General features: G+C 46.0%; 1 protein-coding gene across 3 annotated transcripts; it reads left to right on the forward strand.

The window, feature by feature from the left end:
- Nucleotides 1–1,560: 1,560 nt before the first annotated feature.
- LOC126544158 (uncharacterized) lies at nucleotides 1,561–23,956 on the forward strand. Of its 3 annotated transcripts, none has more exons than XM_072287075.1 (3): nucleotides 1,561–1,589; nucleotides 12,954–13,103; nucleotides 22,795–23,956. In XM_072287075.1, exons 2-3 carry the CDS (start codon nucleotides 12,977–12,979, stop codon nucleotides 23,139–23,141), a joined length of 474 nt encoding a protein of 157 aa, XP_072143176.1. In that variant the 5' UTR covers nucleotides 1,561–1,589; nucleotides 12,954–12,976; the 3' UTR covers nucleotides 23,142–23,956. The 3 variants fall into 3 exon arrangements, with proteins under 3 accessions (XP_072143176.1, XP_054917977.2, XP_050047356.2); XM_055062002.2 differs by lacking the exon at nucleotides 1,561–1,589 and adding an exon at nucleotides 1,624–1,871; XM_050191399.3 differs by lacking the exon at nucleotides 1,561–1,589 and adding an exon at nucleotides 9,811–10,047.
- The last annotated feature ends 689 nt before the right edge of the window (nucleotides 23,957–24,645 follow it).

Consider the following 24,645-nt stretch of genomic DNA (forward strand, 5'->3'; position numbering starts at 1 on the left):
TGTAAAAATACTGGAAGATATCTATAGCGGCTCCACAGCCACCGTAGTCCTCCACAAAGAAAGCAACAAAATCCCTATAAAGAAAGGCGTCAGACAGGGAGATACGATATCTCCAATGCTATTCACAGCATGTTTACAGGAGGTATTCAGAGGCCTGGAGTGGGAAGAATTGGGGATAAAAGTTGATGGAGAATACCTTAGCAACTTGCGATTCGCTGATGATATTGCCTTGCTTAGTAACTCAGGAGACCAATTGCAATGCATGCTCACTGACCTGGAGAGACAAAGCAGAAGGGTGGGTCTGAAAATTAATCTGCAGAAAACTAAAGTACTGTTTAACAGTCTCGGAAGAGAACAGCAGTTTACGATAGGTAGCGAAACACTGGAAGTGGTAAGGGAATACATCTACTTAGGGCAGGTAGTGACCACGGATCCGGATCATGAGACTGAAATAACCAGAAGAATAAGAATGGGTTGGGGTGCGTTTGGCAGGCATTCTCAAATCATGAACAGTAGGTTGCCACTATCCCTCAAAAGGAAAGTGTACAACAGCTGTGTGTTACCAGTACTCACATATGGGGCAGAAACCTGGAGGCTTACGAAAAGGGTTCTGCTGAAATTGAGAACGACGCAACGAGCTATGGAAAGAAGAATGATGGGTGTAACGTTAAGGGATAAGAAAAGAGCAGATTGGGTGAGGCAACAAACGCGGGTAAACGACATCTTAGTTGAAATCAAGAAAAAGAAATGGGCATGGGCCGGACATGTAATGAGGAGGGAAGATAACCGATGGTCACTAAGAGCTACGGACTGGATTCCAAGAGAAGGGAAGCGTAGCAGGGGGCGGCAGAAAGTTAGGTGGGCAGATGACATTAAGACGTTTGCAGGGACAACATGGCCACAATTAGTACATGACCGGGGCAGTTGGAGACGTATGGGAGAGGCCTTTGCCCTGCAGTGGGCGTAACTAGGCTGATGATGATGACCTGGGCGGCCACGTCCCGCACGCTAGCATGAGGGTTTGCGGCCATGAATGCTAGAACATCCGTGCGTAGGCTAGGACTCAAAGGTGGAGTCCTCCGCTACTGTTTCTTGAAGCTGCCGGTTTGTCTCAGGTTTTCATAATTTTTTATGATAGTCGGTATGTTTGGTCCACCGCCACACTTCCATCACTGACTATATATATATATATATATATATATATATATATATATATATATATATATATATATATATATATATATATGAGTGGGCGCGGCAGCAGTGCCGAGTTGCATCGGTCAAAGCCATTCTTGTTTGCCATCCAGGTTACGCTTGGTTTGCTGCTCACTGTAACCGGACCTTCATCAGGGAATTCGTCGACGCAACTGTTCCACCTACCTGATATCCCGGGACGTGACTGGCCTTATCGTCGGACACCAGATGGTGCCAGAGGCTACTTGCCCCCGACCAGTTCAACTCTATCAGAGGACAAGACCATGACGTCACGGGAATGCTATTTAAGGACCTGCTTCTGCGAGGGATCTCTCAGTGGGAGCGGCAGCAGTGCCGAGCTGCATCGGTCAAATCCATTCTTGTTTGCCATCCAGGTTACGCTTGGTTTGCTGCTCACTGTAACCGGACCTTCACCAGGGAATTCGTCGACGCAACTGTTCCACCTACCTGATATCCCGGGACGTGACTGGCCTTATCGTCGGACACCAGATGGTGCCAGAGGCTACTTGCCCCCGACAAGTTCAACTCTATCAGAGGACAAGATCATGACGTCACGGGAATGCTATTTAAGGACCTGCTTCTGCGAGGGATCCTTCAGTGCGCGCGGCAGCAGTGCCGAGATGCATCGGTCAAATCCATTCTTGTTTGTCATCCAGGTGAGGAAGCGGTTCGGCAAATCCTTTCGTAGCAGTAATGTTTGTCTTGTTTTGCTGCCGTGCCCACACGCTTTGCTTGAGTGGTTCTGTGATCTGTCGAATTCCTTGCGGTTCCTGTCGTTGCTGGCAGGGGACGTCGAGACTAATCGTGGGCCCGGGTACATTACGATTGAAGAGCAGCTCAAAATGATTGCAAAAGACATCCAAGAGATAAAGAATGAAAAACTGGTGACCAATCAAAAACTTGGAGCGATAGTAAAAAGCCTTAAAAATAGGCAAAATGGAAAAGCAGATCTTGGAATGCGTGGAAAGGGTTGACAAACTCTATCACCTGGTACTGTCCTTGACTAAGAAAGTCGACGAATTAGATAACAGAGGCCGCAGGTCTAATCTTGTCGTATACGGTGTTAAGGAAATCGAAAATGAGAGCCACCAAGATCTGCTCGATGCTGTTGAGAAAACAATCTTTGAAGATACGATAGGAATGAAAACTGCTGGCATCGAAAGAATCCACCGTCTTTGGCGAAAACAAACGATTGATAATCCCAAGCACAGACCTGTCATTTTGAAGTTATTTGACTACCGGGATAAAGCTAACATACTTAGCAATTGCAGAAAGCTAAAAGGAGCTGAATATTCAATTAGTGAGGATTATTCGCCTGCAGTAAGACAAATTAGAAAGAAGCTATGGGAAAGAACGAAAGTACATCGAGACCAGAAAGAGTTTTTTTTCCTACGATAAAGTCAAAATAAATAATCGCCTGTACACCTGGGATGATCAAGCGAAAGACGTAGTGGAAGTTGCAAAAAACGAAAGCATGCCCAACGGACCAGCCACGCGAACTCGAAACCGCCGTCGACCCTAGTTGTTCTCAATGTTAATGCGCGCAGCCTTTTGAACAAAATCGAACAACTAGAGGCGATTCTGATTGCTCTTGAACCTGACATTATCTGTGTGACTGAGACATGGCTGCACGCTGACATCGCAAACCATGAAGTAGCGCCTCCGGGCTACTCCATTGTCCGAAAAGACAGAACAACCAGAGGTGGTGGTGTTGCTTTGCTCATAGGCCAAGGCATAAGTTACTCAGTGATGCCAGATGTCCCTTGGGTGGAAGCGGTCTAGTGTAGAATTCAGCTGGGCAAGACCCACGTCTATGCTGGCGCCGTCTACAGACCGCCCCAAGCCGCAGTCTCGTATCTCGAGCAGCTTCTAGAGTACATGTATCAACACATGCTGGGGAACGCCATAATAATGGGAGGAGATTTTAATCTTCCAGAGATTAACTGGGACTCACTGAGCCCATCCAATGTAACAAATACCTTGCTGAGCTTTCTGTTTACCTTCAACCTGACCCAAATAGTATCCAAGCCTACCCGTGTCCAGGGCACTTCAAGCTCCATTTTAGACCTTATTTTCATAAGCGATTTCTTTTCCAAAGAAGATGACAAAGTCGATATTCTTGAAGGACAGTCGGATCATCACATGGTTTTTTGCTCGTTCACCATTCCAAACCGAATCCGCCAACGTAACACTCGAAAGCGCGTGTACGCATTTAACAAAGCAGACGATGACTCCATTATGACCTACCTTGCACACGAGTACTACGACTTTAACGAGCTAATCTCAAAGGGCTCGGCCCTTTGGTTGCTGTTCAAAGGGCCGATTGGTTGCTGTTCAAAGCACATGTTATGCACTGCTTAAGGCAATTTGTCCCACAAATACAAAAGAACACCAATAAGCACAACCCATGGATTACACGTGACGTAATTCATTTAAAACGTAGAATAGAAAGGTTGCGGAAATCTAACAAATTATGCCCAGTTCCAGACTTCTGCCAAAAAATAAACTCGTTAAACAGATTACTAAAGGAAGCAACAAAGGTAGGAAAACAGCGCTTCTGCAGTACAACGCTTAGCAATTTGATCAAAGACTCACCCCAGAAATTCTGGCGTTATGTCAGGCAAAACGATAACCGCACAAAACCGTTATCGCCTGCAGAAGAAAAGAAACAAGCGGAAGCGTTTAACACATTCTTCCATTCTGTATTTACCCCCGACAATGGCATTACGCATGCTTACAGGCCAGAAAATATAAAGCACAACGAAACACTGAGCGCTCCAGTCGTAACTGAAGCAGGCGTGTTCGCACTATTATTAAATTTAGACGATAAAAAGTGCAACGGTCCTGACGGAATCCCGAACTGTTTCCTGAAACGTTATGCCGAGTCAGTAAGCAAATACTTATGCCTTATTTACAATAAATCAATCTCCGAACAATGTATCCCAGCAGAATGGAAAATTGCTAAAATAGTGCCCGTCTACAAATCGGGCAATATTTCTTGTCAGTCAAACTATAGGCCTATTTCTCTCACATGTACATGCTGTAAAATCTTGGAACGTATTATCTTAAAATCCGTTACACAGTTCATTGAGGCAAACAATATCCTCCATTCATGCAAACATGGCTTCAGGACTGGTCTGTCTACCGTTACCCAACTCGTTGAGATACTACACGATTTCGCCAAAGCAATTAACGACCAGAAACAAATAGATGTAATTTACCTAGACTTCTCAAAGGCCTTTGATCGTGTCTGCCATGCTAAACTACTCCTAAAGCTTAAACACATACTAGGACATGGGCCAATTTTTCGTTGGATTAGCAATTACTTATCTGACGGCCGCCAGGTTGTTCAGTTAGGCTCCCACGCTTCTGAAACTGTACCAGTACTTTCTGGTGTACCCCAGGGTTCCGTTTTGGCCCCTATCCCGTTTCTTTTGTTCATAAATGACATAACTAATCAGATTGAATCCAAAATTAGGTTATTTGCAGACGATTGCGTCCTGTATAGAGAAGTACTAAACCGGCAAGACCAAATTAGTCTTAACAAGGATTTTTCTTTGATAGTCCGATGGTGTGAAAACTGGCAAATGGCCATCAACTTCGATGAAACAGTTTCAATGTCAGTAACAAAAAAGAAATCCAAGCTACTTTTTCATACGGCTGTGATAATACTATACTTAACACTGTCACTCAGTACAAGTACTTAGGCGTTATCGTATCATCAGACTTAGGATGGTCGGCTCATGTAGAGCACGTAGCAAGCAAAGCGATGCGAAAGCTCATGTTCTTAAAACGGGCCCTGCGATACTCTACGAAGGAGGCCAAGCTCTTGGCCTATGTTACAATCATACGTCCTGTCTTAGAATATGCGAACGTGGCGTGGTTTCCCTTTGCCCCAAAACAAATCGCCACTCTTGAGGCTGTCCAGCGAAAAGCCGCGCGGTTTATCTGTAACCGATTTCGGCGCACCGACTCGCCTACTCAGATTATATCCGAGATCGGCCTTCGCACACTAAGCAGTCGTGCGATGCTGTACCAACTCAAATTTTTGTATCTCATCCTGCATAATAAGGTTCATGTGGATTCTAACACCTATATTTCCTATAACACATCCAGAGAAACCCGTCACAAGCATCACCTTACACTCCAAGAATATTCTTGCACTAACAATACATTCAGCTTTTCGTTCTTCCCGCGAGCAGTTCGCGATTGGAATGCTTTAGCCCAGACGTTAGTCGCACAGCCCACTGTTGACAAATTTGTTGAAATTGTTGGCTCAACAGTACTGTCAATCGCAACTAAATGATGTTATCAACATTGTCTTTATCATTGTATTAATTACCAAATGTTCTTGGAAATGTGTGATGTGAAATGATGTATGATGCTATCAATTGTATAACCATATGCTTATCCTTCTTCCTTTTTGTCTCTTTGAAAAACATCATATGTAATTGAAATAAGCTCTTTGGGCGTTATGTTTTTGCCATACTTATTGCTCTTAACATAGGTCCATGAAACTCTACACTTACCAAGTACCCTCTTGTATTCTTATATAAATGCCTGTACAACAATGTCTACAGACCCTTCTAACCCACTCCTGTAAAAATCCCTGATGGGATTGACAGTATCACAAAATAAAATAAATAAAATAAAATATATTTGCGGTATTCCTCTTGTTGCCATTCGCAGATCCCAAGGCAAGGATCATGTTTACCTTCTACTCGTTAGAGAAAGACATGGCGACTGGGACGAAACGAAACGCACCTTTAAACTTTTGCACTGACGTTGTCAATTCGCTTTTGTGGTGATAGGTTGTGTGGCAAAAAAATATATATGTATATATATATCCGTGCACTTTATCTACGCTAAGACATACAGCTATCGCAGCTTGTTTTTCAACTAGCACCAAACGCGACGTGTTACTTTTGCGCGGGCGCGGCAGATAAGGCACTAGCTCGATCACGATGTTTTTCTTTATTTCCTTTATTTAGTTCTGGATAACTCAGAGGGAGCCTGTTAACACAACCTGATAACTCAGAGGGAGCCGAAAATAATGATTTAATTAAGTTTTCAACTTCAATTCCGACTCGGCGAATTTAGATTTGATTACACTGTTGTCCCCACTAACAAATGTAAGCAGCTGTCAAGCAGGCTACCAGCTAGGATTATGCTTGTGCCTACGTGCGCGTGTGTTGTGCTAGTTCTTCCAATACGTTTTATTGTCATGCCAAGGCATTTGCATATGTGATTAAAGAACAAGGAACATAGGATTCCTGTTTCCATAAGTATTTCCATCATTTGTGGATTGCATTTTTTGAGATTTTGCGAAGGCATTTGATACTGTGTCACATCAACTACTACTCTTCAAGCTTAGTATACTAAATCTTTGTACAAATCTGATGAGGTGAATCGAGACAAATTGTAACGTACCCGGTACGTTACAATTAATGACTGACTCACCTGTATGCCCCATAACATCCTGAGTTCCCCAAGGCTCCGTACTTCGTCCTCTGCTTTTCCTCATTTATATTAAACACCTTCCTGATTCCATTGACTCACAAATTAGAATCTACGCTGATGATTTAGACAAATATCTAACGCTTCTGATTCAGCCACTCTTCGATCTGATCTGGATAACATCTCCACTTGGTGTCACACCTGGTCTATGAAACTAAATATTGGCAAGTGCAAAGCAATGAGAATAACGCGTAAGCAGTCTTCATGCCCACCTGCTTCCTTAATAATTATCCTTTAACTTGTGTCTCTGATTATAAGTATCTTCGCGTATACATTACCGCCAACCTATCACGGAAAACTCACGTTGAACGTATCACTAATAATGCTAACCGAACATTTGGTTCCCTTCACCGCAATTTTTCCTTGGATCCTGTATCCCTAAAACTACTTCTATATAAGACTCTTGTGCCCCCGAAAGTAGAGTGTGCCTCTTCAGTTTCGTTTCCCCACACCAAATCACCCATACGATTATCGAATCCATCCAAATCGCTCTGTTCGTTCTGTGCTTTCTAATCATTCTCATTCAGCCAGTGTAACGCTTATGAAGAAAACATTAGATCTTCCTGACGTTTCCGTACGCCCTCCTATTTCTCGTGTATGCCTCTTTTACAAAATACATTTCACCAATGAAGCTCTAAAGCAATCACTTTTTATTAGTCCTACTTACTTTTCATCCCGCATGGACCACCGGTTCAAAGTTGGCGTGCCAAGCTGCAGGACTAATATTTGTGTTGATTAGTTTGTTCCGAAGACCAGCGTGGACTGGAACCACCTTCCCGCCTCCGTCGTGTCTATCGCAGTACCCGAAGCCTTCAAGTCTGCTGTATATGGTCATCTTCATTAATCTGCCTTCCACACATGCATTCTTGTCCATTACCCACTTCTCTCTGTGACGCCTAACGACTCTGAGAGTAAATAAATGAAATGAAAATGAAAATTATTCCGCTGCACGCATCAGGGCGCCCACGATCTCGCATAAAATATTGCTCGCTCTCTTCTGCGGCTTTCGAAGGCCCTTTCTCTATTGCCGCCGTCAATGACGTCATAGACCGTGCGACAACTAATAGACGCCAGCCACTTAGTGTCAGTGATTGTTCATGACCATGAATTACTCCTGATGGCGCATGCATTCACACCCTTCCAGTCTTCTAGCAAACGGTGAAGCGGCGGTTGTTGACTCTTCCAGACCGTCCCGTCATCGCTCCTTTGTCTCTCAGGGGTACCTTTGTAGGACGCTAACCTTGAACTTGAAGTGTTGCCACAAGTGCTCCGCGGAAGAAAGAAAAAGAAAAGCAATAGGCAGGGGGCATTGCTATCGGTGCCGCTCCATGCATGCTGAGAGAAAATGGGTTGAGGGGGAAAGTAAGCGTGTTGCGTTTCTTTAACAGCTCTATTTTTATTAGGTCATTTCATAAGTTTGTTCGGGAGAACAATAATTGAATGACATCGCACTCACTCCAATGTGTTATAAGGTTTGAAGAAAAGGTGTTGCAGGGCCCTTTTTGAAGTTTGGCAAGCCTGGAAGCCCTAGCAGTTGAGCAGATGCATGTGAATCATTAACCGTCGCATTCCATGTGAATTAGTAAAGAACAATAAATTCGCGGTCCTAACTAGCACCACTTTTGGGATATCCTTCCGAAAACCTATGGAGGGATGCGTTCGCGTTCCCTGTGTCATTACCCACATATCCTTCGTTACGCACCTGCCGAAGATGTATTAAGGTGACCGCTTTGGGGGTAGAACATATTAAAACTGGATGCTAGCCTGAATGCCTGCTAAGTGCCTTGAATACAGCCGACTTCAGCTGCACAATTGTGACGTATGCTCTAAAATAATTGATGAAAAAGATAATCAGTGAAACCAGACAATTAATTGGTTAAACAACTCACTGATTGTCACAATTATGGTTGCCCACTACAGCTATAATAATGCGTTGCTGAAAAAAAAAAAAAAAGGTGCGTTATTTACACTCAACTGTCTCCAGCTGATTGGATCTTCTTTGTAATTGCCGGTATGCAGGAAGATAGAATTGGATCCATTATGAAATGAGAGTAGCGTTACAGACAATGAAGAAGAAAGAAGACGCCACAAGCGTTAACTGCTTTTTAATACGCATTTTTTCTTTCACATAAGTTTTGTTGCGAGTAAGCGCTTGCTGGTGTCTTTTTTCTTTGTCTATTGCGATTCCCTCATTTCATTATGTACTGGTGCACCAACTCGCCCAAATATTAACCTGGCTGCAAGATACAAGAGCGCAAGGATGCCAAATTTCTCATCGACAAGGTGCGCCTGACTATTTACTGTAATGCAGCGTTAGTGAAAGTATACGTTCCGAGACAATATCGTGTGAAGTAATCCGAGAATGCGAGCTACATTAGGATATGCTACCTCTTTAAAACAATCTTACAGCTGCAATTTAACCTTGGGAGAAACGTCAACCGACACTGCATATTTGTCCATTCAGTGAACAGCACAAAATGGTTAGCTGTTTTGGACGTTCTTTTACGACCGATGCCGGCATAGCCTCCATACGAAACTGATGGCACGAGGCGGTGCTCATTGAAGCTTCGCAAGCGGTGGAGGTCCTTCATGCACGCGCAATGATACTGAAATCCACCTTTCTGTCTGACTCGCCTCCATGCGAGCTTCTTGAAGAAAACCCCTCCACCCCTAGTGGATCTGCACCTGAGACAGGCACACAAAAGCTTGACTGTCTCCAATCGCTGTCCGAAGGAAACCCTAGTGCTTTGGCCCAATGGCACTCCGATGGGCGTCTGCCCCGTTGCGGAAGCAACCACCTGGCGATTTGCCGCACGCGACCAGCCCAAGAGGGGAGTGCGTAAACGGGAGCGTGCCTCCTGTGGTGGTGGTGGGGGGGGGGGAGGGGGTGGCGTTTTCCTTCCTAGGCCGGATGGAACATCTGGAGGCCGCTCCTCGCTCGTGGCCCATGAAAGGAAGCAGCCGGCACGTGCAGCCGGCGCGTGCGGTGGCTCGCTCAATGCACGCGCCGGCAGGGCAGATGGTTGGGCGCCCGCGTCGCCTCCCCCCCCCCCCCTCCCCGCAGCTTGCCACCACGCGCCTGTCGACGTGCGCTCACTCTCCGCCGGCTAGGTTGGAGCCGCGGCCCAGCGCGTGATGCGCGTCGTGCGCCGCGAACTCGTCGGCTGTATGAGTGCCGCAGGCTTGTGTTGCGAGCGCGCTGCTGACTGCCTTGGAGACGGGACGCATAGATGGAGCTTCGGAATGCCAGTGGTACGCAACGATAGCGTTCTGCAGTCCCCTCGCCTCGACGGAATGCTCATGCTGAGGTCCCTGGTACGTGCTCACCTTCTGATATCTTTTACCATTTGGACGTTTAGCGCTGTACCTGGGAGTGTATTGGTAGTGGAACAGCATTTTAATGTGGGCTATAGTTGGTTCATCTTAGATATTTATTGAAACAACGCGAAAAATTGGCGGAGACGATGAGGAGAGGTCAAATAGAGCGATGTTTCTGTCCTGCGATTCGTGCATAATACAGAAAGCTTTCTTTCGTTATGAAACGGCAAATTTCTGCAAGTCATTCGCTGAGAAGTTTAAGAAGACGTGACAGATTGCAGGGCGCGGGGCTACACCAAGCATTTTGTGTGCGAGCTGTGCTCTACGCAGATTCACTTGTTCGTAGTCTTTGCATAACAGAAATGTGCACGTGCAGTGTGGAATTGCGATAGCGTGATAGAGGTATGGACGTGCTTCATGGATGTCTTTTTTTTTTTTTCTTTCACTGTTCTCGTGTTTAGTGTTCGTGGATACTCGCGTTTCCGAAGAACGATAGAAACGACACCAACATGCTTTGTTTGTAATCCTTTCTTATTCGAAATGGATGCGGTTCCTTTAAACAACGAAGTTCAGCGTTCCAACTGCCAGCACTCTTGAAAAGAAATTCATAACTTCGCAACTACTTACGTTTACTAACTGCCTTCATTACTAAAATTTTCCAAGGGATCTTGTATATAACACTAAAGAGCCACAGCTGTGATGGAAGGTACGTGCATTATCTTCGTTACCGTTACACATGGCATCGACCGCAATACTAAAAAAGTGTGTAATGATTGTTTTCCTTAGTATTAGTTTTTTTCGCGTTTTTTCGTCTTCGGCTTAGACGTTGTGCAGAAAATTTAGAGCAATGCAGCAAGTATACAGCTCGGACGGACGTCCGTCCGTCCGTTCGTTCGTCCGTTCGTTCGTCCGTTCGTTCGTTCGTTCGTTCGTTCGTAAGTTCGATCGATCGATCGATCGTTCTGCAGGTGCATCATCCTCTCTGACGCTAGTTGCTGCAGGTGCCTAGAGTGGTGAAACCCCGTCGGAAGCTGGAGGTGTGTTGGCTGGGAGTCCAGGGGCTTTTATTATGACCTGCTGTAACATCGTGGTCGCCATAAAGGCTAAAACAAATTAAATTATGGGGTTTTACGTGCTAGAACCACGATCTGATTATGAGGCAGACCGTAATGGGGGACTTCATATTAATTTTGACCACCTAGGGCTCTTTAACGTGCACCCAGTGCACGATACACGTGCGCTTTTGCATTTTGCCACCATCGAAATGCGGCCGCCGCGGCAGGGATGCCATCAAAACTATTCGTCTCTTCTATTTCGCTGCCCTTTCTGCACTAGTTAGGTAGTGCAGCACCTTCGTCCTCGATTTTAGTGCAGCGAGCGCCGCCTGTACAGCGCTATTCGATATGACTTCGTGCAAGTTCAGCACGAGTTCACGGTTCTCCTTCACTCGCTACTTTAAAATGCAGACATCGTGCCAGCTTTCGGTAGCAGACGACATGGCGCAGCGCTAATTCATTCATGGTGCGCGGACGTAAATAACGCCCGCTTTGTTTACAACGTTTCCTGTAGCTGGCATATGAATGTCAAGTACAAGGTCTATTGTAAGTATACAGTACTAAGGTTAAACGTGGACGAGACAAGTGACAAGCGCAGTCTGTCACAAGACGTTTTATTATCGATACGTCAAACTTATACAAGGAAGTGAAAGAGCTCACTGAAAAAAATAAATGAACACAATACGAGAACTACAGTGAAGATGGAAGCAAGAAAAACAAACAAGTGAGTAGCAAGAAAACAAGAGATACCCAAAGCGTTGTAAAGTAGCATCACAACCGCCTATATACCATACGTGCGCCTTCCTGAAAACTCTCAAGCTATCCATGGGCCTATCAGACCGAGCTCGAGATTTTAGGAATGCGCACATCTATATGGTAGGTGGTTGTGATGTTACTTTACATCGCTTTGTGGTATTTTTTTTTTTTTTTTTTGCTACTCACTAGTTCCTGTATGTTTTCTTTTTCAGGTAGCGCTTTCACTTCCTTGTATAAATTCGGCGCATTGATAATAAAACGTCAGTTGGTAGCCTGCGCTTGTCCTTGTCAATTCCCTCGTCCATGTTTAACATTCGTGCTGTACACTTACAATTATGATTCACCAACTTGCCCAATCAGAAAACCTGATAAGTTCCATGTCTGGATGGTTATGGGGGCAGGTTAATAAAGTAGTGTGACACGTTAAATTACTTTCGATCGCATGTGTTAGTCTTGGAACGCGTTTTTGACGGAAAAACGGCATCCACGTACATCATTCCGTTCTCACAAAGTGGCACTATCAATATAGCGATTATTGGGATAACGAAAAGAAAATACCCTCCCTTTTGCTGCGTGCAAATTTGTCTAAAAGGTTCACGACAGGCGTACAATGCCTGCCGTGCAAGGCACGTTAATGGGAGGTGCTGCCTGATTGCAGAAGCATGTCCTCACAAGGGCCAAACTTTGAGCACATGAGAATACTTGAAAGCAAAACGTTGTGGCGCGTCACAAGAGCAGACGCTATACGACGTAATGCGCCGAAAGCGCGATATGCGCCGAGCCGACAACAAGGCTTGCACTATTCTATTCGTTTTCGAAATAATCGTGCATTGTTAGTGCACGCACGGCACGTGAACTTTCTGAACTGGCACTGCACTCTGGTGCGCACACGCACGGTACCGCAACGGAACTAGAGAGAGAGCGATAGAGCGATATGAAAACGAGAGAAAGGCAGGGAGGAAAAACAAATGAATCGTTGGAGGTTGACGAGTTGAGAGAATACAATAGCTATGGTGAAACGAAAGTGAGGTTTAAAGCCCGATAGGCTTCTACTCAAGGCGTTGATCGACTGTCGTGCTTGTGCGAGTGCAGGGCGGCGCCACGTAGCGCGGGGCATGCCGACGCCTGGTTGCAGCAGCAACAGCAGCGACGAGGGCAGCCAGCTGGACTGGGCCATCGCGGGATACCGAGCCTGCGCCCAGGAGGCCCTGCGGTTTCTCATCGAGCAGGAGCAGCTGCCAGGTGCGCGCGCACACACTTCTCTGTCCGGTCTGCGACGCCGGCACTCGCGGCGGCTGGCCTGAGCGATCTCCACCTGCCGGGCGCAGCGCCCTTAAAATGATCAGAAATAAGTTGTCACTAAGGGAGCAATGCGCTGGCTTACTGATAGGCGACGGTGCTATATCTTCTCAGCGACCGTCGCGCAGAGCGAGCCAAAGAGCGGGGACCTCTGGAAGTCATACCAGTTCACGGCCGGACTGCAGTACGCGCACGCCCTCTTTCTAGTCCGGCCGTGATCAGCTATACCATATATCTATACTCTCAGCCCTCGTAGTTAGTAAATAGTGGGCTTGAGGGACACCACTACAGAGCTATAGTCTTTGACGTCGCGTGACGATTTACGTAGTATCACGTGACGGCGGCTCGTCACGTCCGTCAGAGTGAGGAAAAGAGTGCTAAATGAAAACAGAAATAGCTGGTACCACCACCGCATTAGCTACAGATATTCTGACTCTCAGATTATGCAAACATTTTCTGCTTGGCAATATGCGTAAATACTTACATATTCCATAAAATTCTTCACAAGTTCTCGCCGTATTGGGAGCGCATGCTTTGAAGTGATCTATAAGTAGGAACCTTATGACAACGTGAAGCTTTTTTACCAGATCAAGAAAATCTTGAAGCCAGAGATTTCATCCTATACATTGCAGTTTCTTAAATTTTTTCGTTCATTTAAGTCACATCGCATATTCTTACAATGAGGGTGTCGAACCGAAAACTGACGGGCTCATTTCGGGTTCAAGGTAATTTTATTTCATTCCGGTTCAGTCCATGTTTCGGGGAATAAAATCAACTAACAGTTGGCAAACCGCTTCGGAACGCTGAATCGATTCAGTGTTTCCCGTGCATCATATCATGCTCAAAAAAAAAAAAAAAAAAAGCAGAGCCAATCACCACGGGCAAAGATGAAGGCACCTCGTTATAGAAAATCTCCCAAAACATCCCGCACCTCCCCAACCTCAACGAGGTTACCCACTCCCTAGCGCGAGGCCTAGTTAACCGCGCGGGAGAAGGGGAGGCTGCCCCCACCGGTAGGGATCGCCTGACACGCTACAATGATGTTGTGAAGTCCTTCTACTTAGAGCGTAGAACCTTCCCCGGCCCACACAACAAACTATCCCGAGCGCAGGCTACAACTTTCCGCCTGCTACAAACCAATACTTACCCCTCGTTACAACTTTACAACAAGATCTACCCAGACATTTACCCCAATCCCACGTGCCATATCTGCAAGACACAGCCAGCCACACTTCCACACATGCTTTGGGACTGTACACACCAATACCCCGACACTAACCCCACGACCCTCTCGTCGAGATGGCACGCTGCCCTGCGTAGCCCCAACCTTGACGACCAACTCTGGGCGACCCAGCAGGCCTGCGAGGCGGCGAAGAGGCAACACCTCGACGTCCCCACGTGGGAGGCCTAGGCCCAGCCACCATCTCTTGCTGGTTTCAATAAAGTTTATTCAGTCAGTCAGTCAAAACATCTAAAATATCGCAATTGCAAATCTAACTTTTTGGCCGCTCTCGACAACATGCATGTATTCTCTACTGACGTCATGCGAGTGGACATTCGCGTAGTGCCATACGAGTGCGCGCTCGCATAACGTCATAACAGCAACAAATGATGCCCCTCCGCGCCGCACATATCCGCCAAGAAGAGTCCGCCGGCCACTCTGCAAAATGCGCAGCTTCGGGTGAAGGAAGTGCTTTGAGTACGACAAAAAAAAAAAAATTCCGTAAGTGTTATAATGTAAGCACTTTTACAACGACGCTGTTAGCCTCTCAATGGTCGGCAAAAATGTCGGCAAAAATGTGGGCCGATCCCGGAGGTTGTGCAATAGCGGACCAACCTGCAGCGGAGATGACGCAGGCTTGAAGAACTAAGCAAAGTGAAACGAAAAGTGCATACCTTCTTTGGAACCACGCATACGACATGCAGAACAGCATTCGGTTCAATAAAGAACACGCACAAAACAAACATACGAACCACATAATTGATGATAAGGCTCTCCTGATAACAATGCTAAGCACGTAGCGCTGCCCGCATAGATTTCCCGGTAAAGATTACTGTTAGGCAAGCTGCCGCGGCTACGGCAGTTTGCGACATGGGGAGGGATCTCACATAGCCTTTCATACATAAAAATTGACTCGCCATCCAGACCCTGCGAAAGTGGACGGCCAGCGAAGCTGTTAGAAAACCACTCAAATGCCGTCGATGGGGATATGAAATGTTTTATTGTTCTGCACAGTCTTTGCACGACACCGTTGTTTTGCACTCTTCGACGTTCGTCGTATTCACGCTGCTCTTCGGGAGTCTTTGCGGGTCTACCCATAGCGGCCTTGCAATGAACTGAAAGAGTTGCGAGGCGGGTCTCCCTTTTATATACGAAGTTTGGGAACGTCACTCACTGATTCGTATGCTGTTGTTGCCCCTTTCCCACCGGAGCAGCTATGGCAACCGTTATATTTACCGGGAATCACACGCGAGGAGAAGAAACGTGCCTCGCATTGTTCACAGGCGCCTTATCATCCATCGTGCTGTTTTGACGCTTGTATTGTGCTTCTTTTTATTTAAATGAATACTGAGCTGTGTGTTCTATGCCTGATTCTAAAAAAGATACGCACTTTTTTCATTTTATTTATTTATTTATTTATTTTTTGCTGACGGGACACGAAAAGTACCGACCAACTAGAGGCTAACAGCTTCGCTGTAAATGTACCAGCCTAGCAACTGATCTCATTGTTGTTGCAGCACCACTATGAGTAGGCAGTGCACAGTTAGCACTCCCGAGGAGCAGCAAAGGGAAAAAGAAACGGAAATACGAACCTGCGGCGGCGTGCTAGCTGTCAAATTTATTATTACTCCCATTATGTCATTACTCTAAATTACAATCACTACCATTACTCTAAAGCAATAAAGCATTGCATACCCCCCTCAGCAGCTGTAGGGGGTTTTTCGACGGCTTCGCTGGACATCTACTTTCGCAGGGCTGGGATGGCGAGTCAATTTTTTGGGCAACCATAGTGCGCCTTGTGGTTCCGACAATGCTGTAGTGTTTTGATTACATGGAACTCATGTATGAATTCAGATGGCGAAAGAAAACTTCAGCAGAGACACTTAAGACTGCTTACGGGTTGGAATACGAAAGCATTATAATCGCTTAGGTGAAAGGTTTTCGATTTATCTCTTCGACATGCATTGAAGTTCTTTCTGCTGAATCGGTGTGTGTGTGTGTTTGCGTATACGTTGGCAACAGTTTCGAAACATTCGGACCATTTTGTTGCAGAACGATGAATTTTTTTGTGTGTTCCCTTGCTTCGTTTTCTGAGGCGGGCGACCACGTTGCACAGCTGCCGCTGAGGTAGACGCGTCGGAGAGCATCCCAGTTCGATGAAATCCGAAGGCAGCGACGTGACGTGTGCAATGACGCACGCACAAGGCACACCTCATATTATGCAGTCATGATTTGGCGTCGAGAGTGCATCGCCGTAGACGCAGCACCGATGAATTCCGAAGAGCAAGTGACACGTGGGATGCAGTGACGGAAGCAGTGACGTGACGTGTACAATGACGCACGCACTAGGCACAACTTTAGTCAACCCTAACCGTGGAGCCACTGTGGCGTCGGGGAAGCGTGCTAGCCTCGTATCCGGGAGGCCCGGGCTCGGTTCCCGCCCAGACCGAAATGTACCAAACCTCATTTTCAATTCCATTAATTGAATTTGTTTACAGAAACCTGCCTGACAAATTTGACGTCGATCCGAGCATTCTTGACGTGTTTTTACTCTAAGTGCCGTCGACAATTTTAGTACCATCTTTCAGTCACTCTGCCGACGACAACACCGGGTTTACACACAATTTGTCATATAATGCTATCGCATTAAATGTTTCAGGTACTCCGTGCTCTCTATATAGTCGCTCTTCACCAGCGCTTTCGAGTCCCGAGCCTGTGGGTATCTTATTTCAGTGCATTAATGTGAAAGTCGCTGCGGGGACTCTCACCGCTAATTCACGGTTATAATTACGGCATTCGAGCTTTTGAGCAGAATACCTCAATTAACTTTTCCTGTCATTACTCGTCGGTGATTCACACGAACATGAACCGGGTTTAACCGATTTGGGCTGTAATTACGTCGAAGTGTTACACGCAAGGTTCTGGCGGTTTGTGTGCGTGGGCGAAAAAGATGGCGGCCACCCCAGAGCTAAAAGAGCTAAAGCATCAAGCAAAAGCGAATCGCCGGGTATACCCCAGCTGCGTTATTTAATCGCGAGAAGTGTCAAAACGTATTGTGATAAACAAAATATCGTAAGAAAAAAAAGTAAAACCGGAGTAGACACTGTATAGTGTGGATTGCGGTATGACGTCACGGGTTCGATAGGCAAACCACGTGACCCTATTTCAGCTCTCTACCACCCGTGCAATGGATAGGCTGCGTAAGGTGATGACTGCGGAAGAACAGCGCGCCTACTAAGAACACCGTCGCGGAAATGTGCGCGGCGGCCGGCACGTAATACGGACGAAGATCATGCCGCAGAAGCAAAGCGTATGCACGTTTGGTTGGATCACCCCTACCGACTCCATTCCCATCGTAATTGTGAGTGATTTCAACATAGACGTGCCTCGGCCAGACGGAAACTTGTCCGTGGCGTTTCTCTTGGAAAGGTTCGGCATTCATTGTTTCACAAACATCAGTGTGCCCACGACGCATCATCGGTCGTGTATAGACCTCACATTGGCCAAGAACTTTTCCAGCGTCTCTACAGAGCCGCTGGCCGTACATCATAGCGACCATAAAGCGAGTCACCTTGGTGACCTAATAAGAAATATAAAAAAGGCGAATAAGAGAAGGTTAAAAATAATAAAAAAAGCATTGAGTATGCAATTTAATAAAACAACAAGAAAATCGTGCGAGAGAACGAGATTCACTGCGATATGTGTCTTTTATTTTCAATCAACATATATATTATAAACATATTTATCACCATATATACAGCTCCGCTGGTCATCCACCTACACAGAGTGAAATGGCTCTGATTTCTTTTTCTCCAAAGTTGAACTGAACCCTTTTCTCTGCTCCGGAACGAAACATGATTAAATTATGGGGTTTTACGTGCCAAAACCACTTTATGATTATGGGGCACGCCGTAGTGGAGGACTCCGGAAATTTCGACCACCTGGGGTTCTTTAACGTGCACCTAAATCTAAGTACACGGGTGTTTTCGCATTTCGCCCCCATCGAAATGCGGCCGCCGTGGCCGGGATTCGATCCCGCGACCGCGTGCTCAGCAGCCTAACACCATAGCCACTGAGCAACCACGGCGGGTGCGGAACGAAACAGTTTTCTGTTCAACATCACGGGCTTGCTGCAATTAGTATTCACACCGCGGCTGCACGTGCGTTGGGACAGATAATCAAGCAATATCCTTTGTGCTGTATTTTAATGCACGTTTATGTCTCGCGACTCAAGCCTCTGTGCGCTAGCTTTGCGGCGTGGCCAGCAACGAAATTTTGGTTAGTTGGACATTTCCACTGTCGAAAAAGAAGGTGCGGTTTTGAAATACCTTTTTTGGAAAAGTGTAACAGCACAATTCTAGGCAGCACTCGAGCTCGAATCGCGAGATCTAGAGCGCTCTGAAACCAACGCTGCCACCTTTGTTGGTAGGTGGGGGCTCCAGCTCATGTGTTATGCCCCCACTTTTTGCTTACAACTCTAAGCAGGGCTTACTCGACATGAAGATACCTTACTGTGTCGGCTGGGAATAGGCATTGTCTCTATATGAAAGCCTATTTGTTCTTAGAATGGCGGACAACGTCAATTGTTGCACACGTGCCCTATAAAAAGCTCTAAAGCACTTGTCGTGTGACTGCCCATCATACGAAGTTCAGATGCTTGCCCTTCGGATCGCTTTGGGGAAATTAGATGACAGACATTTTATAGAACAACAGATCCTGGGACCGCGGCCTCGTACGTCTGCGATGCACAAAGCATCGTAGTCAGCAGTACATGTATTACCGCTGACTGACTGAACGATGAAAACTTGTGCATGTGTGTGTGTGCACATACTGTGAACTTTCCTTCTCTCATTTTACTCTTCCTTTATTGCCCTTTCCAACCTTCTCCAGTGCAGAGTAGCTAACCGGGCTCAGCATAGTTGGCTTCCCTGTCTTTGCCTTATCACCGCTCCCTTTCCCTTCGTACAAACAAGGTCATCGACACAGAGGTCATACACAGCGCCCAGCTGTTTATGGCTATATCGCCCAAAAATGTGCACTCATTAGCAATGAGCAGAACGCAATGCCTAGCCATGTTTTTTATTCAGGTACGCTTCAAGCCCTCGTTGCTATGTCGTCATTCCATTTCACATCACGTGCTCATCACTCGGTTGAATTTTGTGCACTGAACTAAATTGTGCACAATTTTGTGCACTGAACCACCTACCACGTTTTTCACTAACGTGCGAAGTCTACTAAATAAACGTGCTGCGGTGTCCTCACTGATTGATTCATGCGCTGCTGACATAGTATGTCTCACTGAAACATGGCTCTCTGCTCGGATAAAAAATAGCGAAATTTTTGATTGTGAAAAACTGTATTCATGTTATCGCTGCGATCGTGGTGTGCGATCAGGTGGAGGTGTCTTGATTGCAGTATCTGAAACGCTCACTTCAAGCTCAGTTTCCATAGAAACACCACTTGAACTTGTTTGCGTGCGCGTTGTACTCGACAACAGAGATGTTATATTTTGCACATGCTATCGCCCTCCTACTGCTTCGACATCATTTTGCGATGACCTTCACGACGCATTGAACAAATTAGTTGTCAGATACCCTAACGCTCCCCTTTTTCTTCTTGGTGACTTTAACTTTCCCGATATCATTTGGCGTAACGACATGGCAACGTCCCAGTCTTCTCAGAGTACCCAGTTCATAAACACTTGTTTGGATTTCCACTTCACCCAGCTTGTACTGAAACCAACGCGCGTGTCTGCCTCTTCATCTAACATACTAGATCTGATTCTCACTACGAACCCTGACACAGTTTCCCCAATTATTTACATAAAAGGCTTAAGTGATCACCTTGCACTCACTTTTCATATCAACGCACGGGCTCCTGTTAAGAAAACTACGAAGGTGATCCGCGATTACAGCAAAGCCGACTTGGCTTCCATCACCGCTGAAATGGAAAATTTCGCAGCTTCTTACATCGCTAATTGCGATCAGCGCTGTGTTGAAGAAAACTGGTGCATTTTCAAAAATAAATTGTTGTCATTAATCGAACGTTTCGTACCGCAAAGAACAGTCGCTTGCAAGCCACGGTCCCCTTGGTTCAACCCCTTTTTGAAGCGACTACGTAACAAAAAAAAGCGGTTGTTTCGTCGCGCAAAAGCTTCATGCAGTGACGTTGCTTGGTCCGCTTACTACCTCACTGAAAATGACTACAACACAGCCTCCGCTAGTGCGAAACAGCATTTTTATTCTGTTACCCTTCCGTCCATCTTACAAACTAATCCTCGCAAATTCTGGACCATAGTTAACGGTACACCAAGCAAAATAATCCAATTAACATACCCAAATGATCAACCTGTTGCTCCTGAAGAATGCTGTAATATATTTAATGATGTTTTCTCTTCACATGTTACCACAATGCCACGTGGATTACCGCTTGTATCCAATTCTGGTTTTTCGCCCATGGATCCAATCTCTATTGACTGGGTTGGTGTTAGCTGCCTAATTAACAATCACAAAACGTCCTCCTCTGCCGGCCCAGACTGCCTGAACTCAAAAATTTTGAAGTGTACTAATGTATTTTCTGCTGTTATTTTGTCGCACATTTTCACTCAGTCATTACAGCAGTCTGTTCTTCCACACGACTGGTGCGTGGGAAAGGTGATTCCAGTTCATAAATCAGGTAACACACACTTACCAAGCAATTACAGGCCTATCTCACTAACAAGCATTTCATGTAAAATTCTTGAGCATATAATATATTCTCATTTGGCTGAGTTTTTAGAATCAAACTCCTTTTTCAACCCCTGTCAACATGGTTTCCGTAAGTTCTTTTCCTGTGAAACACAGCTCTTAACATTTACTAACGATCTCTTTGCAATTTCTGATCTAGGTACCGACATTGACTGCGTATTTCTTGATTTTGCCAAAGCCTTTGACTCTGTGACCCATGATTTACTTCTGCTTAAGCTGTCTCAACTTAACTTGGACGCTAATGTACTCGAATGGATAAAAAACTTTCTTTCTAACAGGACGCAGTTTGTAAACACTAATAACTGTAATTCTCGGTTTTCTAACGTACCAGCAGGTGTTCCTCAAGGGTCAGTCCTGGGTCCACTTCTCTTTCTAATCTATATTAACGATCTTCCGAACTGCGTTCTTTACTCTTCCATAAAGCTTTTCGCGGATGACTGTGTTCTTTACCGTAAAATTACTAATCCTTCAGATTCGCAAGAGCTGCAGGACGACCTTAACCGCGTAATTGAGTGGTGTTCTAATTGGTGCATGCAACTAAATTCAAATAAATGCAAGGCCATGCGTATATCTCGTAACGCTGCCACACACACCTACTTTATTAATGGTGCACCTGTGACGTCAGTTAGCTCTTACAAGTATCTCGGCCTTCACATATCAAATAACCTTTCTTGGCACTCGCATATTGACTATGTTACTAAAAACGCCAATAGCATGCTTGGTTACTTACGCCGTAATTTTAGCTCTGCCCCTTCTTCCCTGAAGCTAACTCTTTATAAAACTTTAGTTCGCTCCAAATTGGAGTATGCTTCAGCCATTTGGGATCCGACTCAGTCTTCATTAGTTTCTACTCTTGAAAGTATTCAAAACCGAAGTGCACGCTTTGTATTATCTAATTATTCTCGCTATGCAAGTATTTCTTCAATGAAACGAACTCTTAACTTACCTGATCTTTCGTCACGCCGCAAATCTTCCCGTCTCTCCCTTTTTCACAAAGTTTTTCACTTGAACCCCCTGTTAAAAGAGACCCTTCTTGCCCCTCCGTCTTATATTTCTGCCCGCACTGACCACAGCCTTAAAATCGGGGTGCCATTGTGCCGTACTAACCGGTACAGTGACTCATTCATCCCCAGGACGAGCACGGACTGGAATCGCCTTCCCGCCTCAATCGCACTCATCACCGACCCTACTAACTTCAAGACCGCCGTTCAAAATGCCTTTTGTTAGTATTTTTGTTAATACTTTTTTGTTTGTATTTTTTACTGCATTACTTCTTGTTTTGACTCCACTCCTTTCGGTAACGCCTTCGGGCCTTGAAAGTACGTGAAATAAATAAATAAATAAGTATGGAACAGAGTGTATGTACGTGAGTGCGTGCCTGTGAAAGTAAAGTAGGAATAAATTCCTTGCAGCTATTACGAGCTATACCAGTGACATGTTACAATATGGTCATGCGACATACGACGTCGTTGTGCACTGTGGAACTCGCCAAATGAAGCAGCAGTCACAAGCAGTCGACCTCAGCGTCTGCACCTTGCTTCCAGTAACATCGCCCTGTCTGCGCTTGCGTTGTAAGCGCTTCTTGAGAACTGTCGTAGCAGAGTTCATTCGTGGCCCGACTAAACAGTCTATCTGTCAGCTAAGTACTCTTTCTCTCACGACGCAGGCAACGATCCCGTGGTGCTCGGCCTCTGGCGACACTTAGCCCTACAGGAGCTCACCATGGACGCGGACTCTGTGATGAGCCAGCAGGCGGCAGAAGGCGAATTGCCGTTGCACGTTCCAGCGGAAGACGAGGCTCCGTCCGGCAGCTCGGAGGAAGAAATTTCGCATCAGTTACGTGGTCAGGGCCAGGATCTGCTGATCAGCCGCGACCCACATCCTTCGAGCGACTGCCCGCAGAGCCTAGTCGATGCGCTGTCTCCGGTTACGCCGTCGTGCGTGAACAGCGCACCGATTGCGATAAGACGGACATCTCCCACCGCAGAACTGTGCAGACGCGCTCAAGAATAGTGACTGAATGTGCGCGTAAGTCGGTGGACAATGACCTCTGCGGCCACTATTTCCGTCAGGCGTGTCACAGAGACATATAAGTTACCGAATGCTCAATGTTTACGCATCACTTACAGTTTTTTTATTAAGCCACGAGTCGCAAACAACTCCTGCTATCAGGAAAGCAGTTTTCTTTTATAAGTGCAGGTACGCGATAAGAATCCACGCTCATTGTATTGAAATATACTGTCTGTATGCTAGCGAGATTGGCGGCACTGCACGAGACGCTGCAGAGAAGGTGGCGTCATGGCTGAATGCGGGTCCCCGTTTTGCCTGCCGCAGTTGGTATTTGCGAGGTTTGCTTGCAAATTTAGAATCTACATTTTTCTGGAATGCCTCGGCGTCATAAAAGAGGCTGCGTAATTTGAGAATTTCCATTTACGTGTATCGCTACGCGAATGTAATTTACACACCTGTGCAAAAGCATACAGACCAGCGCTTCCGCGATAAAGCCGATTTTCTTATCCGCCTGATAACGCAACTTGAAATTAAATGTTAGTGCTATTGTAGCGCGTAAAGACGAGGACGCAAGAATGCACATGAAAGACAGACACGGCGCAGACAGTAGCGCCGTGTCTGTCTTTCGTGTGCCTTTTTGTGTCCTTGTCTGTATGCGCTAGCGTAGTACTCCAAGATGTCATACTAACAAGCCCGCATTGCAACACTAGTTGAAATTGAAGACTGCTGTCCAAACTTGACATTTCGAACTTTCATATGTATTCGTCAGTTTCAGTTTGTGCGTTTTAATTACGAAGAAAGTCTGCACTTTCGGCGAACCTGTGATCCGTATAGTTTTCCTCAAAGGTGTACATCTTGCTAGGATTACGCTCTTGCAACCGTCAAGCCGTATGGAGCTAAGATCTCACAAGGCTGCTTCTGTGCGCACCGCCAAGTAAGTGTTTTTCAAAAGTTGCGAGGCCACTGCACGAGTTCCTCTTTTTGGCGTTTCGACGCTAAAAGGAGCGAGGAGCGATACGGTCCCTATTCCACAGCACCAAAAATTGTACAGGGTTCCCACCAAGCAGTCTGACGACACCGTCGATACCGTGCGCAGTGGCTTCGAAACTTCGGAAAAAGATTACGCGTTCGGAAAACGTATTTCCACGGCGGCGCTGTGGACTCCTCGATTGTGCAAGTAGTGTCGCCTGTATATGCTCATTTGCAGGTGACGCTCTCACCTTCCCCACGAATGAAGAAAGGGTGCGTGCGGGGCAGGTTCGCTTATTACGGAAGATGACAGGTACTTTACATGTTAGAATAATTACACTCTCCAGCTGGATCGACATTAACCATCCCGGCGTTTATCCCCGCCTCCACTCCCGTCAACCCCCTTTTTCTTTTAAATCTTTTTTTAGAGCACTGACTTCATCAGGAGCTAATGGGTGAGTATGTCTGTCCGTTCATAACGTTACCTAAAGTGAAAGGACAGCGCACAGGCCACTGCTGTGTCCTGAGCGGGTCTTTC

The sequence above is a fragment of the Dermacentor andersoni genome, chromosome 1, assembly GCF_023375885.2.
Source record: "Dermacentor andersoni chromosome 1, qqDerAnde1_hic_scaffold, whole genome shotgun sequence".
NCBI lineage: Eukaryota > Metazoa > Arthropoda > Arachnida > Ixodida > Ixodidae > Dermacentor > Dermacentor andersoni.

Bases quoted from the DNA above. Each gene is read 5' to 3' on its own strand.
- LOC126544158 (XM_055062002.2), top strand. From the start codon at position 1,775: ATGCTATTTAAGGACCTGCTTCTGCGAGGGATCCTTCAGTGCGCGCGG. The intron at 1,872-12,953 runs GTGAGGAAGCGG...GTGCGAGTGCAG, and splicing joins CATTCTTGTTTGTCATCCAG to GGCGGCGCCACGTAGCGCGG. The intron at 13,104-22,794 runs GTGCGCGCGCAC...CTCACGACGCAG, and splicing joins CGAGCAGGAGCAGCTGCCAG to GCAACGATCCCGTGGTGCTC.